We start from the raw sequence: 18,651 nt of genomic DNA, 5'->3' as shown, positions 1-18,651 counted from the left end.
GCCCCGCCTGGAGGGTTGGGGAGGGGGCATTGCAGTCATCTATCAAGAGATCTTTCCCATTTCCAGGTGCCCAATCAGGCAATCTCAGAATTTCAAGTGTTTGTCCATAAGGTGGGCCTCCAAAATAGGCTGGGGATTCTGCTAGTGTACCAACCACTCCGCTGCACTTCAGTCTCCTTAGCTGAGCTGGCGGGGGTGGTCTCGGAGGTGGTCTTGGGTTCCCCCAAACTTATTGTCTTGGGAGATTTCAATGTCCACGCTGAGGCCCCCCAAGTAGGTGCAGCTCAGGATTCCATGGCAACCATGGGCCTGTCTCAGCTGGTATCGGGCCCTACCCACATGGCAGGACATATTCTGGATCTTTTTGCCGACCAGGGAATAAATGATCTAGAGGTGGGGGAGTTTGAGATAATTCCCTTGTTACGGACAGACCATCATCTGGTGGGGCTTAGTTTGACTGCTCCGTCTGCCCTCTGCAGGGGTGGTAGACCAATTAGAATTGCCCGCCCCCGGAGGCTTAAGGATCCACTTGGTTTCCAGACGGCTCTCGGGGAGTTTCCAGTGTCCAGAGTTGGTGCCCTGTCGAGGCCCTGGTGAATCTCTGGAATGGAAAGATAGCCCAAGTTGTTGACACGGTTGCTTCTAAATGCCCTTTCTGGCTTGGTGGAGCCTGTTCTGCTCCTTGGTTTTCCTCAGAGCTTAGGGCGATTAAACAACTCAGGTAATGGCTGGAACGATGCTGGAGGAAGAGTCGTGACAAATCACACGGGCTAGAGCCCATTTTAGGGACTGCCTCGTGGCAGTGGGGGCAGCGAAGAAATGTTTTCTCTCTGCCTCCATTGCATCTGCTAAGTGCAGACCAGTGGAGCTGTTTCGTGTAGCAAAGTCATTGCTCCACACATTCCTCCAGGTAATGGGGGAGGAATCATCTACAGCCTGTTGTGATCGGTTTGCATGTCACTTAGCAGATAAAGTCACTCACATCCAGGCTGACTCCAGAGTTTTGGCAGTTCTGGCAGAAGTGCCTGTGGTACCATCTGGTCCTATTGTGTTGGATTCTTTTCAGTTGGTACAGCCTGAGGATGTGGACAAGATCCTGGACAGTGTGCGGGTGACATCGTGTGCTCTTGAACCTTGCCCTTCATGGCTAATAAAAGCTGCCAGGGAGGGTACAGGCAGATGTTTGGAGGTGATTATTAATGCTTCATTAAGGGAGAGCAGGATGCCATCGTGCCTCAAGGAGGTGATGGTAAGACCATTATTTTAAAAGCCTTCCCTTGATCCCGGATAACTATAAACCTGTCTATAACGGTTCCTTTTTTGGCAAGGTGATAGAGTGTGTGGTGGCATCCCAGCTGCAGAGGGTCTTGGATGATATGGATTATTTGGACCCTTCAAAATCTGGCTTCCGCCCCAGATATGGGACTGAAACTGCCTTGGTTGCTCTTGTGGATGACCTATGCCAGGAACTAGACAGGGGGAGTGCGTCCCTGTTGGTTCTGCTGGACCTCTCAGCAGCGTTCGATACCATCAACCATACTGTCCTTCTGGACTGCCTCTTGAGTATGGGAATTGGAAGTACTGCGTTAGAGTGGCTCTGGTTCTTTCTTGGGGGGGGGGAGGGAGGGTCCAGAAGGTGGTGCTGGGGGTCTATTGCTCGACTTCATGGCCATTGGCCTGTGGGGTCCCACAGGGTTTGGTTTTGTCCCCCATGCCATTTAACATCTACATGAAAATGCTGGGAGAGGTCATCTGGGCACTTGGACTGAGTTATCAGCATTATGCTGATGACACTCATTTCTATCTCTCCTTGTCACCTGATCCTAGGGAGGCAGTGGATGTCCTGAATCGGGGATTGGAGGCCATGATAGGTTGGATGTGGGCTAATAAACTGAGACTGAATCCAGACAAGATGGAGGTAATGTTGGTCAGTAGGAGAGCCAATCGGGATGAGGAGATTTTACTAGTTCTGGATGGGGTTGCACTCCCCTTGAAGGAGAAAGTATAATGCAGCTTGGGGGTATTACTGGGCCCGGCTCTGTTTTTGGAAGCTCAGGTAGAGGTGGTGGCCAGGGTGCCTATGCACGGCTTTGATTAGTGCGCCAGCTGTGTCCCTTTCTTGCGAAGGCAGATCTAGCCACAGTTACCCATGCCTTAGTCATGTCACGGCTGGATTACTGTAACATGCTCTACGTGGGGCTGCCCTCGAAGAATATCCAGAAACTGCAGCTAGTGCAAAATGCGGCAACTAGGGTTTTATCTGGATCTGCCTGTTGGGATCACATCACACCCATTTTGAAAGAGCTGCACTAGTTACCAGTTTGTTTCCAGGTCCAATTCAAGGTGCTGGTTTTGACCTTTAAAGCCCTTAATGGTTTGGGCCTGGGATACCTGAGGGACCATCTGCTCCCAAGGGTTGCTGCCTGCTTGACGAGGTCATCTGAGGGGGCTGTGCTCCGGGTGCTGACAATGAGGGAGGCTCGGTTGTCATGCATGCGGGACAGGGCCTTCTCTGTTGCTGCCCCCAGACTCTGGAATGCTCTCCCAGTGACTATTCGCTCCTCAGTCTCCATCAGTTTTTAGAAAGCATGTTACATTTTGGCTTTTTACCCAGGCTTTTATATGATTGTCTCTACTGCTGCTTCTTTGTATTTTGTACAGTTTTTATGCTTGTATTTAAAATATTTTCAGTTAGATTTGTTTTATATTTTAGCTTAATATTTTAATTGTGTTATTTTTATAGTCTTGCTTTTAATTTTTGTGTAAACCTTCCTTTGTGTAAACAATCCTTTTGGGATAGTTTTAATGAAAGGCAGTATACAAAACAAACAAATAAATAATCATTGGCAGCACCCATACAATTTCCCTATTTAGTACAACAGTGGTAACTCTCTCTCTAACTAAGAATGGATAGGTCTTGTTTAAACACATTTATGCAAATAATTTATAAGCTGCCTTTTCCTTGCTGTACAGTATAAACATAATAAAATCAAAACAAAACTACCCAAACAAACAGAACAGTGCAACAACCACAAAAGAGTACCAACAAGTTGCAGCCAGAAGCGTTATATCCCTTGCTAGTCAGAAGATGTGAGTAGTAGCATAAGACAGATGAACTCTACCTAGAACTCTCACTCTACCATTGGGGACAAGCCGTTTTTTGTTTTGGTGCTGATGGAGTGGTCAATGGAGTAAAAACCCAAATAATATTCAGTTCCTAATGTCTGACAAATCTAGTGTGCCAAAATGTTATTTTGGTACATTGAAAAATAAGAATAACTGCAATACTGCATCCTGGAGATTACTACAACAACAACATTATTGAATGAGTGTTAAAAGGGTAACCTTAAAAGGAAACAGAACCGAGAACCTACACAGGCAGTAATTATGTGCCCAGCTGAGACTGACGGTAATAATACCGTAGGGTGCGGACGCTTTGAGGAGGCTAATCGGGAATTATACTTCTGGAGATGACTGAAAGCAGAAGAAGTGGTTTGTCCTGTTCTTTCCACAGACTTTCACAGCACAGAACATACTTATTATTACACCTCCCAGAAAGAAATCAGCTGCTGACGCATGCAGATTTTTAAAGCGGTACTACAAACAAGTGTTAGTGGAGGCGGCGGTCTCAGGGTAACTTGTTGGTTGACAGCGGAACATGACCAATGCTCCCTCCTATTTCTTTTCAATGAGATTGCTCCGTACACCGCTTCTGTAGTTCTTAAGAGCTCATGCTCCTCGCAGATCTTACAACATCGACGTCAGCGGAAAAACTACAAGTTCCAGGATCCCTTGCAGGGAAAAGCCTGTACCACGTGTGAGGAGTGGAGGGGGGACCTTTGATTTCGCCAAATAAAATTGCCGCGGTGCCCTGGAAGCCGGTAAGTGCGAAGAATGAGCGCTCCTCATTGACTCCATGGTTTCATGGATAGCCGGAGGAGTGCAGGGGGGCGAGCGCGGAGGTGGGGTGCGTTTGGCATTTCGAGCGGTGGGACAAAGCTTCGTGGAATTTAGAACGTCGGGTAACGAGCTGGGGGGTCAAAAACGCAGAATATTCTAAGGAGCCGAAATAGAACCGATCCCTTTCCCCACGCTTCCCAAACCCAGTTATGCAATTAGTGTAGGGGCATCCCATCTATACCCCCGCCCGCCCCCCCATCAAGCCCTTCCAGCCCCACTGATGGGACCGGCTGCTTTAACGATCTTTCCTTCACCCAATCAGCATCTTCTGACTGCCTTCGTTCCCGAAATGCACCCAATCCCCTCGATCCTCATAAACTTGTACCATTCAACTACCGGCTCAGCCTCGTTAAGCCTCGGTCATTTGGTTGACCTCTGAAATCCAAAATCCGTCTCTCCGCCGCGAAGATCTGTCCCAAATTCCTCTGTTTTAGGTTATTTTTTTCACATTCTGCGTGTTCCCTTGTAAGATAAGATGGTCTGTCTTACCCAACGTAAGAGCAAGCAGCTAGGAGGAGGCAGCCTCAAATGCTTGTAAGACATCCCTGTTTGCATTGAAGCAGGTTCATGGTGGGAAAATATCTCACTGGGCTCTTACTTTCAGTGGCCAACTATGTTTTACAAAGAATAACCGTAAGGTATTTATTTATTTAAAACCCAACTATATTGCCTTTCTACCAAAGGTGAATTTATTTATTTTTATTTTTATATCCCACTTTTTCTCCCAAGGATTCCAGCAGTGTACATGGTTATTTTTATCCTCACAACAATCCTGTGAAGTAGGTTAAGCTGAGAGTTATGTGACTAGCCCAGAGTCACCCAGGGAGTTTCATGGCTGAACTCTCGTCTCCCTGGTCCTAGTCCAACACTCTAATGACTACACTGGCTTATATATGCACTGGCATATCTACCTACCTACGTACCTACCTACCTACCTATACTGCCCCATATAAAATATCTGGACCATTTACAATTAAAATCCAAGTATTAAAACCTTAAATCATATAAAACAAATTTTTAAAACCATCAATTAAATTTTAACACATTATAAACTAAAAACCTGATAAAATGGGTGCGTTTTCAAAAGTTGCTTTAAAATAGCTAGAGATGGGGAGGTTCTGATTTCATTTGGCAGCATGTTCCAGAGCCCTGGGGCAACTCTGGGAACTGCCTGGTGGTAACTGCATGAGATGATGCCTTTCAGCATTTTCCTATATCGCTGCTGCGGCTTCCCGATATAGGTGTTTCCCATAATCTGGGAAACATACCTGTGGAGATTCAAACCGGCAACCTCTGGCTTGCTAGTCAAGTCATTTCCCGCTGATTAATTACTGAATTTAAAATTTATTTAAATTTTAAATTACTGAATTTATAATTTATAGATCTCCTTGACTCGTTAAAAAATGGGTTTGCACTGAAAGCAGATACCAACTCTATGAGCACAACTGGAAGTGAAAAAGTAGTATTGAAGAACACAAGAGGCTTAAAATACTTCTATTCTTGGCATCTTTTGAATGCTAACCTGAAATGATGTGAGACAGTTTTTCTTCAGGAGAGACCCAGTTTTAACATTGCTCACTGTTGTCCCAGAAATTTACAGTTCAATCTCATCTATGAGGAAGTAAGTCCCATTGAGTTCAACAGGGCTTACTCCCAAGTAAGCATTCATAGGATTGCACCCTTATTTCTTTGTAAAAGCTGGTTGGTACACCATGCGATATGTGCACCACGTCCCCCTGCCCCCCAGTTGCAGTAGGGTGATGGTCCATAATACAAACTCTATTTTATTTTATTTTATTTTATTTATGTTTATATCCCACTCTTACTCCAAGGAGCCCACAACAGTTATCTTCACAACAACACTGTGTGGTAGGTTAGGCTGAGAGATAAGTGACTGGCCCAAGACTCACCCAGTGTGTTCTATGGCTGAGTGGGAATTTGAACTTAGATCTAGTCCAGGCCTGCACAATTTAGGCCCTCCAGCTGTCTTTGGACTACAACTCCCATAATCCCCAGCCACAGTGACCAATAGCCAGGGATTATGGGAGTTGTAGGCCAACATCTGCAGGAGGGCTGAAGTTGAGCAGCCCTGTCCTAGTCCAACACTAACCTAGGCCTGCTCAACCTTGGCCCCCCAGTTGTTTTTGGACTACAACGCCCATAATCTCTAGCCACAGTGGCCAATAGCCAGGGATTATGGGAGTTGTAGGCCAACATCTGCAGGAGGGCTGAAGCTGAGCAGCCTTGCTCTAACCACTACACCATGCTGGCTCACATTAGGTTTTTAGGGGATATGTTTTTAAGCGTATGCCAAACAACGGATAGTATGAATGCAACACACACATTTACAGACCCTTGGGTCATACAGGCCCTTGTGCAGAAGCTCAGTTAGGCTGTTGCTTTCTGATGAGCATATACTCATTAGCAAACTCATGTTTACTGCCTTGTGATTTGTGAAATGGGCCTTAGCCAATACTGCAGTGAGTCACAAAGCTCCTCTCTCATGCTTGTAGGTGGGGTTTCCACCAGGAAAGACTGCGTATGTGCGAAAGGTGTATCACATTACCTGTGTGGTTTTCTGAATAAAATAAGTTAGCCCTTTCTCTGCCCTCAGTGTGCGGGGCATCTTCAAAGAAGGCAGTTACCAGAGGGAGGGGGGAAATGGTAAAGATTTTATATCTTTGCATTCATGGAGAGCCTCACTTATTCCTATCCTTACAATTGCACAAAATGGTTTACAAGTTGCCTAATCATGAATGTGATTGCAATATCTGTGTTGGATTTCTCAGTGTTCATGACTGCTTGTCCTATTTAGGTTCTAATAAAAAGGACCTGTTCTCTGAAGGTATTATTAGTTATTAGTTTGCTGCCAGTTCTATGTAGCGAGTGAAGAAAGCAAGACTGGAAAGGGAGGAGAGCTGGTCTTGTGGAAGTGAGCATGAATTTCCCCCTTTACTAAAGAGGGTCTGCCTTGGTTTGCATGTGTATGGGTAACTACATTTCAGTGCTGCTGTAAGATATTCCCCTTAGGGGATGGGGCCATAACTCAGTGGAATGGCATCAATATGCTTGTATGCAGAAGGTCCCTGTTTCACTCCCTGGCAGCATCTCCAGGTAGGCCTGGGAGAGACCCTGCCTGAAACCTTGAGAGCTGCTGCCAGTCAGTGTAGACAGTATGAAGCTAGATCAGGGCTGCTCAACTTTGGCCCTCCTGCAGATGTTGGCCTACAACTCCCATAATCCCTGGCTATTGGTCACTGTGGCTGGAGATTATGGGAGTTGTTGTCCAAAAGCAGCTGGGGGGCGGTCAAAGTTGAGCAGGCCTGAACTAGATGGATCAATGGTCTGCATAGAACTGGGCGAGGGTGGTTTGAAGGCGGGGCTTTTTTTGGTTCCTGCCCCCCATCTTTAAGGGCAGGAGAGGATGCACTTACCCCTCCCTCTGCCTTCCCCTGCCGGCGCTCCATTTTTGAAAAGTCAATTGGAGCAGCAGCATACTTCTCTGTTGCCCTGTTGCCCCCTTTACTGGAAGTAACTGGAAGTATCCGACCTGCCTGAGCATGCCAGGCATGGGCACGTTGTGGGAGGGCATGCACATGGTGTGCACGCGCCTGGCACACGCAGGCATGTTGGATATTTCCAGTTTCTTCCAGTAAAGGGGGCAACTGTACGCTGCTGCCCCGATGGACTTTTTAAAAACGGAGCGTTGGTGTGGGGCAGGGGGAAAGCGGAGGGAAGGGTAAGTTCAAACTCTCCTGCCCTTAAAGATGTACCCTCCCACCTTTTATTTATTTATTTATTTATTTATTTATTGTTAAATTTATATACCGCCTTTCATTAAAGCAATCCCAAGGCGGTTTATAGCAAAAAATTTTTAACACAAGATGGTAAAAAAGACACAATTAAAATGGTAAAAAAGACACAATTAAAATATTAAGTGGGGAAAAAAATACTAAACAAATCTGATTTAAAAATTTAAAACAAAAAGCATAAAAGCAATAAAGATTATAAAGAGCAGCAGCAGAGAATCAAATAAATGCCTGGGCAAAAAGCCAGTGGAACCAGTGGAACTTTGAACCAGTAGAACTACCCGCCATTTGAACTGGTTCCGTGCACATATTTTGCAATAGCAAATACCACAGATTCAGTAGGACAAGAGTTCTTGTGCTTAGGAATTGGAATGTTAGAAGCATATTGCATCGTTGATGGGGCATTTAAAATTCCCCCTGGGAAATGCTCTGAGATGTTAGAGCAGCTCATTTACATGCTAGAGGTACAGTGATGCCTTATGGAACATTTCCAAAACAATTTCTTCTAAGCAATTATTCTCTCTACCTTATATTTTAATAACTCCATTTTTATTACAAAGAGAAATTAGCACAAAAGCAGGTGCCTTTGCTGCTTAAAAGTTCAGCTGCCACTCTGGTTTTCCACTGAAGTTGCTTCTCTGTGCTGGGTGTTGCAATTAGTGGCGGTGACAATAGTTGTAATGACACAAACTGCACAATATGTCTGCAGGTGAGACTAAAATATGGCAGCAGATGGAGTTCTCAAGCACAAGTTCTTGGAAAACAATAAAAGAAAACATAGAAGGAAGTTGAAAATGAGATGGATTTCTTTCAAAGGAGTTGTTGCTAAAAAGATTTAGGCCTTAGCTGAGAGAAAAGTCCAAAAGGGGAAAGCTGGGAATAGAAATGTTGTGCATAAAGTATAGAAGGATGGAAAATAGGTGAGAGCATTGTTGCACTTATTATTATTACCCCTCCTTTATCCCTACTCCCAAATGATTATGGTAAAATTGCCGTCATTTTTGCACAGAGCAAAGAGTTAAGGTTAGGGTAACAATGAACAAATTATACTTGCTCCATGGCGTAATCTTTGGAGAACATTATTGCCAATTGTCAATTCCATTCTTCTGACAACATCAATAAAATTTTATAATAGTTTTTGTGTTTTTTGTACTTTTAAAAAGCTTTGAAAACATCCTTGCAAATTTGGCTGCTGCATACCATATGGTCGGGACAATAAAACATGAGAACACATTGAAAGCTGGAAGTATGGCAATGCTACCACCTATTTTCCACCTCTAGGGGTATATAGACCTTGTCAAAAATCACGACCCCCCCCCCGATGGTATCGTCCACCCTAGTGTTCATGCACTAAAGAGGAATCTGCAACCACTCTGGCTTCTATTGTTTCTGCAGTTAGGAAGGTTTTGATGTAATATTTAACCTCATATGAATATCTGAAGTTGTCTTACGCTTAGCCAGATCACTGGTCCATCTGGCCCAGGATTGTGTCTATTCTAAGGTCTCAAGCAGAGGTCTTTTCCCAGCCCTGCTCCATGAGAATCTTTTAACTGGATATTCTGGAGACTGGAACTGGAACCTTGGCATGCAAAACATGAACTCTACCATAGCCCCTTCCCTACATGTGCTTTCCCCACAATCAAAACACATTGTTCCTCGTTGTCCATTGATATAGTGGAATATTGTTCCATGCTGTCCTCTGATAGTCCTTTTGATTGGTAGCTGCCAACCTTCTTGGGAAGTATGCCACGAGCTGGATTCAAAGTTTGAGGGAGGAACTAGGCATTGCAAGGAAACATGGGAAATGTGGTGTTCCTCACCTCCTTCCTGTACCCTGCCCCTTTATTTCCATTTCCTTGGTGGGCAAACACATGCTTGGAAACACACTTTTGGTGAAATTGTGTCTACTTTCACCCTGAGAGTAGTGCTTGTGAGCACAACAGCACATTGTGTTGCAGCTCTTGCCGATGCAATTCCCAGCTACTCAGCTAGGAATCAAGCACTGTTGCAGCATAAGAGGCATGGGCAGGAATACAGGCCACCTGTTTTCCTAGTTACATAGTTCTTCCTTCATACTTTGAATTTGCCTTCCTATTGTCCAGAAGTGTCGCAAAACTCCTGCTTATGTTGTAGGTTAGCCACTTGTATTTAAGTCTTTAAGAAACCATCAGACTATGGCGATTCTCTTTATTTAGCAGGGGGAGTGCAACGGGCCCTATCCATCCCCAGCACAGCATCCCTCCAGTGGCTTTTGCTGGTGTCTGTCTTATGTTTCTTCTTTAGATTGTGAGCCCTTTGGGGATAGGGACCCATTTTATTTATTCATTTATATTTATTTATTTGTTTGTTTGTTTCTATGTATTGGGAACTTTTGTTGAAAAGGTATATAAATATTTAGCAATCAGAATATTCTGCCACCTCATTTTAGAATATTGCAATACATTTCCTTTCCATCATTCAGTGATGACTCCTGTTTTATTTCTCCACAGTGTTTGCTGCCATGGCCAGAAGGGCTTTAAAGCTTGCATCATTTGCCACGGTAGCAGCAGCCACCACTGGTTTCTACCTGCACAGCAACAAGCAGCTGGATCCCAATGATTTTGGGGTTGTTCGAGTAGGCAGAGCTGTTGCCACGGTAAGTTTCAACCTGGCAGCTTGTGAGAGGGAATGAGAGCGAAGGCATAAAGATTTTCTAGGCCAGGGCTTAGAAGAACTGGCTTAAAAAGATGTAGGACCCATTTACTAACATGTAATGTATCTGATTTGAATATTTTTGTCCTACTGTGGGTGTTTGTCATCAGGAATTTATACTTCAGTCTACTGTGTTCTTACATTTGATGGTGAAGAGAAAATCATGAAATCATGAAATCCTGGATAATCATAGAAAAGATTCAGCAATGGGCCCATATTCACGAAGAGAACAGGAAAAGCTCAGTGATCAGGTATCAGAATTATTTTAATAGAAAGCATCAAGTCACTGGGACTTGGGGTTTTCTGCTAAAAGAATTTTGATAGCCATTTATTTATCATATTTTTATACCTCCTGATATATACATCTCTAGGTGATGTACAAAATATAAAACATTTAGAACACAGATTAAAATATTTGAGACACAATAAAAGCAATAGTGACAGTTACTAAAACAAATTATTAAAATTATTGAAGTTCTAATTAAAAGCTTGCGTGAACCAGAGAGTCTTGAGGGTCTTTCTGAAAACAAACAGAGAAGGAGATGCTCTTATTTCAGCAGGGAGCATATTCCAAAGCCCTGGGGCAGCCACAGAGAAAGGTTGGTCCTGGGTCCATTTATGGAACTCTTCCTGTTGTCTTTTGGTTTTTCATGTGATGCTGCTACAGCATCAGCATCTCAACAGCTAGCAGCATCTCAAGACAAGGGATGAGGCGAGCTCCTTCGTTCTCAAAGTGGGAGAAAGTCCTTCCTACTGAGAAGTTTTTAGAGCTATTTTATTATTTAGGTTTTAGAGATACTGTGAACTCCACCCCTATTCCTTCTCTCTTCATGTTCTTCTTATACCCAAGCTTGGATTTGCGCCAAAATTGTCATCATCTATTAGAGTGACTGCAAAAATGGTCTTCATCTAGTACAGTGTATAGATGAACTGCAGTAATGCAGATAAGTGGGACTTTCATTTGACCTCTTCAGTGATAAGAAACAACAGAGCTATGAAGTTTCCTTTATTTGGCAGTTAACTTAAAAAACATGTACACTCTGTAATGGTTCACAATTTATCACCCGCCCCCCATGGGCTTCTATGTCATGTTTTTGGTTGAGAAGAAGGTAGTGCATCAAGTGTCCTTCAAAAATATATTTACTTGCTCCTGCTTTCTTTCTTTTTGCTCATTCACATAGTGGTGATGCTGTTTTCATTCTGATTGTCACAGAATCATCATATATTCATGATTAAAACACTTGTCACAGTTAGCAAACTGTAAACTTTCAACTCAGAATAACATACTATTTGGGATCCTGTCAGATTGTTAGAATTTCTGTCATCTGGTTTTGAACTCATATGCTGACTAGTGAAGTAGGAAAATATGGTCCTTTGCCATCCTTACTGGGTGGATGGGAGATATTTAATTTACTTCTTCATCATGCAGAGGCGGCACCAGCTCCAATGAGTGTATGAACTTGGGCTATGAAATGAGAGTTCAACTTGCCAGATCCCACCGGAGGGATGAGGAAGGAAGACTCTCCCAATTTGCCCCTTACATTCCGATAAAGCATGTTATTTGTTATTGTTGTATCTAAGCTACATCCAAATTTTATCACCATGACAGCAGACATGATATCACTATATTGGATTGTGATACAGTTGTAAAACTTGGGTAGGAGGAAAAGAAAAGGTATTTGTGTATAAAGGTAGTCTTACCCTTTTTTAAAAAAAGTCAAGACCTTAGATTAATGGGCCTGTTTTGATTGACAATATATAGGCAAAGCCATTGCTTTTCCTAAGTCCTTTTCTTACCTTTGATAAAGAAACCTCCTTAAACACTGGACAAATCATTTTTGCTTCTTTCTGAGAGGCAGTGAGTTCTTTCCTTATTTCTGAAATAGAACAAACCCTGATCTAGTTTCTAGAAAGGTTGTGTTGTTAGGATTGTTACTTAAACCTTTTAATTTATATTAGGAATTACTTATGCTCTCTCTGTATTTTAAACTGAATCTTAATTTGGAACCCAGTACTGAACAACATCCCTTTGCCAAATATTTCAGTAAATTGGTGGTTCTGAGTAGATGAAATGGAAAGTTGGTAACTTGCTGGATTGAAGATGAATTCCTAGACAGCCAGAAATGGAACAAAATGGGCAAGGAGGACTGTAGTTCCAGGTCATGGGATCATAGATTCAATTTTCCTTTATTCAACTGAAAGAGCTGCAGTCTAAAGTGAATGAGCTGCACTAGGATACATTGCTTATGATTTTGTTTCTGGCTTGTTTTGTAGACAGCAGTGATTACCTATGACTATCTCACTTCTCTCCGGAGTGTTCCACGTGGGACAGAAGAGTATGAGTATGTCAAATCACAGGTAAAGGGACAACAGTTTCCCAATAGGATACCCACCAATGGCAGTTTTCTAAACCAACCCACTCAGTTGCTGATTTAGCAGAGTGCTGGAGAAGAAACAGATTTGTCTCCCTGCTTCAAGGAGTTTGCCAAAGTCCAGAATGATGCATAGAGCCAGCATTTCAGCTGCTGCCCATATGGAAATGTAAACTGCTTGACTGGGTTAACGACGAGAGTTTTGACATCCTTGGCTAGATAGTGGTTGAAGGCTAGAACAAATGTGTATAATATGAGGTGGGGTGAGAGGATGAAGACAAGAATGATCTTGATTCATCTTCCAGAAGAAATATAGAAATAACGAGGCAGACGTAAGGACAGCATGATTTAGAGCCTTCTGTTGTACTTGTTTGGAAGTTACTGTCTAGCGCGTGCATGAGCATCTGCAGTGACAACGGTTAGGATTGAAATTGCCAATATTTCTGTTGATGTCCTTCAGTTCTTATCTGGAGTTTCTCCTGTTTCTGTCCTGGAGCCTCTTCCAGAAGGTTGAATAATGCCAGCTTATATATTTTTGCCAAATTCATATGGCTTAATTAATTTCTCACTTGATATGAAATCTAGGATCTGGGTTCTCTACTATCATGCAGCACAAGATGGCACACATTGAACTGAATCCATCAAATAAGAACACTGTAAGGCTTCCCCTTCTTCCTCCCATAATTGGGGTCCAACATGCCTCAGGAGGGTGGGGAGGGGTTTTTAGCCACCTGAATGCGCATTTACCTGCCAGTAAGAGAGAATGCCCTGCTCCTCCCTGGGAGTCTCTAAGGGCCATCACCTTCTGTCTCCTCTGGCCTCCTTCTCATTGGCTCTGGGCCTATTAAATAGTTCCCCACTTGAGAGACATTCAGCTGCCTCCCTTACTGGCTCTCTTCCGAGGCCTGGTTATTCCCCCTCCTGATCACTCTTTCAGCAGCTGAGACTGCCGTCCTCATAGGCCCCGCCCCTTCTCCCAGTGTCATTGCACGGTGCCGCAAGAGAGGGGTGAGGGCTTCTCTCATCTGCTTGCCAGGCCATTCCCGCCCAGCGATCGGCAGCTGGCTACTGGCCTTTCATGCCCCTTCCAGACTTTTGGGATGGGCATTGCTACCTCCGAATGGGGTCAGGCTCGTCTCCTCCGTCAGTGTCCCTGCCCCTGTTCTGCTGGGCTGTTTTGACATTGATATAGGTTTCTTTCTTTCTGTCATTCTTTGTCCTGTTATTCATTTGTAAGCCTATTGACAAGGACTTGTCAGTTTTATTCTTGTACAGCTAATTTAGTTGCTTTATAAAATAAACTACTACTACTACTACTACTACTACTACTACAACATCATCATCATCATCATCATCATCATCATCATCATCAATGTTGTGCACAATCCAAACAAGGTGAAAAGCCAGACTGCCAGAAGCCTAGAGAGATAGGTCGAGTAACAGCCATGATAGCTAAATTTGATATTCAGATATATTTTACAACAGGGGTGGGGCGTTGTCTCCTGGTTAACATCTCAGAAGCATTTGACTCACTACTGTTGGATGCAGTAGTCCATCCCAGCATGACTCTTTTGTGTTTTGATGACTGCTAGGTAGAATTACATCCAAGCATAGGTTTAAGGCCAGGTTTTGGGCTGGCCTTTGAAGTTCCGCTGTGTCATCAGTTTGAAAGGTTGAGCAATTATTACATAATCAAGCAGTAGTCAGAAGGATAGTCCATGGTTCTGAGACAGAAGTTCAAGTAATGGTTGATAAGATCTGGAGGGCAGATGTTGAGCAGAGCTGGTTTGCCAGGCTGTTCCTGAAGTAGAACTGAGAAGGCCCAGGATTACAGTATATATGTATTTATATAGGGCTACATCCATTGAAAGACTGAGCTGAAAGCTTCAAAGAAAAGCAGCAACAAAGAATAAGATGTCATAGCTCATGCTTTGATTTAAATGGGCAAGGAGAGCAGGGGAAAGTTGAGTGGACAAGTCTTATCCCTCTCACAATGCAGAAAGAAAAATAAGAGCAGGCTAGGGGGCAGGCAGCAGGAGAATTTTGTATCAATATAAGAAGAATTTATTTTCCACCAAGCATGGGAGAAACGTGACTCAGATGAAACAAGTAGTGGTGGCCTGCCACAAACAGTTCTGGCCCAGTTCTGGCACTAAGTATGATGCAAAATCTGCCATGGGCAAATGGCAATAAAATGGATGATGATGGTCCATAAAAACGATTGTAGTGTCTGGAAGTGTTGGCCTCCTTGCAGCAGTTTACTGGATGTGCATGAAATGGTTGGTGGATTCTTGGTACAGTTTCCAGTAGGAATGGGCAAGCAGCACATAGTCTTCCTAGGATGAGTAGCTGCCTTATTGGCAGTCTGAAAGGGAGAGTAAATTGCTGTATGGTCCATGGGATGGAATCCTCAACTAAAATGTATCTCTCCGGATGAAGAGGGGGAGCCAGTTCTACCACTGGGTAAGGGATGCAGATGTTTGAATGACTGGAAGCTTTTCTGATTTCAAGCCTGGTATTCTGGAATCTTCCTTGGCTCTGACACAGGGAATATGACCTTGATATCCTTTCTTACAGAAGAGCAGACTGTCATTTCCCTCCCTGTGCTGCAGGCAGCTTGTGGTTTGATAGCTGTTGCCAGTAGTACAAGCAAGACTTTGACCTTTGGCCTTGTGTCTCTATGGCCTCATTAACCTCTGTCAGGCACTGGCTGATGGTTTTTCGCTTTATGTATGGGGAAGGAGCCCAGTTCATTTCAGCTGCTTCCTTCTTTCTTGGCAGCCTAGGTCTGTCATGATTCAGCACTAAAGCCTTGCCAAGGTGAGTGGTTAGTGCAGTGAGTTGCGGTGAGATTTTTGCCATAGTCTCTGTTTGCCTTGAAACCTTTTGTTCAAACCCTCACCAGCTCTGGATTGGTAGCAACCTGAAGTCTTTGATAGGCTGTTCAATGCTCTGTGTAAACAACAAGAACAACAAAGAAATTCACTGAAACTCAGTCCAATTTTTGAAAGACATTATTCAACCAAACCTACCATCAGTACTGGGCTTCTTTAATTGTCCATTCGGTATAGTGTGCTGTCGAGTCAATGTCAACTCCTGGCAACCACAGAGCCCTGTGGCTGTCTTTAGTAGAATACAGGAGGGGTTACCATTGCCATCTCCTGCACAGTATGAGATGATGCCTTTTAGCATCTTCCTATATTGCTGCTGCCCGAGATAGGTACCAGCAGGGATTTGAATTGGCAACCTCATGCTTGCTAGGCAAGTCATTTCCCGCTGCACCATTAGGTGGCTAGCTGAGATCAATGCTGACTTATCTTACTTTTAACCATAGCAGTCATGGAGAAAGTGCAGAGGAATATTTCTTGTTGTTGCCTTGGTGCTTCACTTCCTCTGTGGAAGCCTGATCATTTCAAGACTGTGGTTGACATCCAGATGAACGAAGCTTTGGTGCTATGGGAGAAGCACTGAGGTAGCACCAATGCTTCTGAAAAGTTCCAGACTAACACTGCACCAGTGCTTTTGTATGTGGGAGGGTGAATTTCAGCTACCTCCCCTTACTCCAGAAGTAGTCTGCGTTACCTAAAAAATGTTCCTGAGGGTTGCACAACCCTCTGGGGCATATTTTTGGATGGCAGAGTGTGCTTCCGGGGGAAGGGAAGTTGTTGATCTCATATGCTGGCTCTAATGGTAGCTGATATTTATATATGGTGTACTGTAGATTTTTTGGTAGTTCTTTTATTGCAGTTTAAATATCTTTAAATAGTGCTGTTTGGGGTTCTAACTGTTTCTGCCTTGTTTTTATGTTATCATATTGCTGTCTTCATTGTTTATATATTGCTTTTATTTTGCTCTTTTATTTTTTATTTTTGTACACTGCTCTGATACTGTTGTTGAAGATCAGTGTATAACCCCTACTAACTTGGCAAAGAGGCACCAAAGAGGTTAAACCCTTCATATGACATGCATGGAGGTGTCTTGTCATGGGCTGAAGCAGCTGGCATTCTGCAGTATTGCCCTGGCCACCACAGACTGAAATGGTCATGTTACTAGAACCTGAAAGGCAGGGGAAAATATGCTTCTGTTGTATTTACATATGTGTAAGTGTAGCAGATAGCGGATTTAAACCCAGCCTTTGTCTTAGGCAAGCCCACGTGGGGGAAAGAAAAATGCTGATTCATTCTCTCCATGTTTGCTCAACAAAGGCTGTTCCTTTAAAACTTAAATTGGTAGAATATATGCTGCCACCACACTGTAATTATTACAGAGTGCCCCCCCCCCCAGATTTGGGTGAATGTCCAGAGAGCTCTCTCCTTCTCATTTACCAATGGAAAAAAAATACAAAAACCCCTCTACGTGCAGTTTCCACGTGGTGGGAAAACTTGGTAGGTTGCTGAACAATTAACCTTGAGGCATGTTTGCACCAGAGTAAAACCCCTTTGCCTTAAGTTAAAAATCCACTCGGAGGTAGGTGAAATATAAAGAACAAAAAGAGAAAAACTTTATTCAAAATAGTACAGACTGCTTCAGTCTGAGGCTCTCTCAGCTTTGAGTTACAGGTAAAAAGAAATACTCAGTACTTCACAAGATTACTTCCAAAGAACACCCCAGCTGGTATTTGGAGTGGCCATTTAAAACTTGTGATTACCCAGTTGCATAAATAATTTAAAAAGCACCCCCGCCCCTGTTGCAAGGAACCTTTAAAAGCACCTTTACAGGATAGAGAGACTTCTACAGCCTCCTGGTTGGATAGAAAGGGCTCAGGCTAGAGTTCTTAGAAGGTTAAGTTACAAAATAAAACGGTGTAAGGATTTGCAAAGCACAAAAGGAAAGTAAATAGTCTAACACAGGCTAGCTATCACACTATTTCCTGTCTAAGTCTTTCTGAAGCCAAAAAGCCCTTGAGGCGAGTCTCATGATCAGTGAGACTCGCCATAAGGGGGTTTGTGGGGAGAGCAGGCTTAGCCCGCTCTCCCTGCAGACGATCAAGGCTGCAGCCCTGGGTGGTCAGATCAGCCACCCACACAACTGCTGGCTCCGTCATGGAGCCAGCGGGGGCTGCAGGGATTGGGGGCCGTGTGGACCTCGGAAATTCCAGGATGCCCCGTGCAAGTGTGCGGGGCATGCTGGAGAGACCCCTGAGCCCAGGAGGCTGCTTGCAGTCTCCTGGCCGGGGGTCTCCTCGTGTGTTGCTGTGGCATGCAGCCGCAGTGCTGCAGCACACAACCGGAAAACCCGGGTTAGCGGAGTGCTTGCTCCGCTAACCTGGCCTAAGGGAGGGGTATTTAAGCGGGCCACCCACTTTGGGGAAACTGGGCTTGCCTGGTGGTTCCCACAGTCTGTGAAAAGCAGGCTAAGCTCCCTTAGCCCGCTTTCCACTGATCGTGAGAATACCCTCCTTGGCTTCCTTTCTCCATGAACTCACCCCAAACTCCAGGAGAGAATTCAGGCTTCCTGCAATCCTGTCTCCCAAGGATCTGCAGATGTCCTTCCATGAGTGAAGTCTCCAGTCTGGCTGTTGGCCGTAAGGCAGCAAGACTTCATTGCTGGTGCTCACGAAGCCTGCTCTCCATCTTCTCTCATCACCCTCCTGGCTCCTTCTGAGAACAAAGACCCCTTTCTTCCTGCCGCCAGGCCCTCTAGGTCCCGGCCACCATGTGCTGAGTGGCTGATCCCTAAAGGTCTCTGCCTGACAGACAGGACAGGGTTCACTTCCGGTTCACTTTTTAGGAGGGCCGATTGCTACAGTAAGGTATGACACAGAGTTGTTGTGAGAGTTGTTGTACACCACTCTGGGCTCCTTGGAGAAAGAGTGAGAT

General features: G+C 44.2%; 1 protein-coding gene across 15 annotated transcripts in view; it reads left to right on the top strand.

Annotated features, from left to right (window-relative positions):
• The window catches only part of ADCK1 (aarF domain containing kinase 1), a 198,593-nt gene that overhangs the window by 17,487 nt on the left and 162,455 nt on the right, over nt 1–18,651 (top strand). For 10 of the 15 annotated variants that reach the window (XM_053287354.1, XM_053287351.1, XM_053287355.1 and 7 more), the window contains 2 exons: nt 10,259–10,404; nt 12,735–12,818. In XM_053287354.1, coding sequence (XP_053143329.1) covers nt 10,270–10,404; nt 12,735–12,818 — 219 coding nt within the window. In that variant the 5' untranslated portion in view covers nt 10,259–10,269. Of the gene's footprint in view, nt 1–3,432; nt 3,882–3,969; nt 3,989–4,578; nt 4,599–10,258; nt 10,405–12,734; nt 12,819–18,651 lie in introns of those variants that run through there. The other 5 variants (XR_008314250.1, XM_053287349.1, XM_053287359.1 and 2 more) reach the window with 4 other exon arrangements.

This window comes from Hemicordylus capensis, chromosome 1, assembly GCF_027244095.1.
Source record: "Hemicordylus capensis ecotype Gifberg chromosome 1, rHemCap1.1.pri, whole genome shotgun sequence".
Taxonomy (NCBI): domain Eukaryota; kingdom Metazoa; phylum Chordata; class Lepidosauria; order Squamata; family Cordylidae; genus Hemicordylus; species Hemicordylus capensis.
Note: the sequence above shows the minus strand (reverse complement) of the source record. Positions and strands in the feature narration are given on the sequence as shown.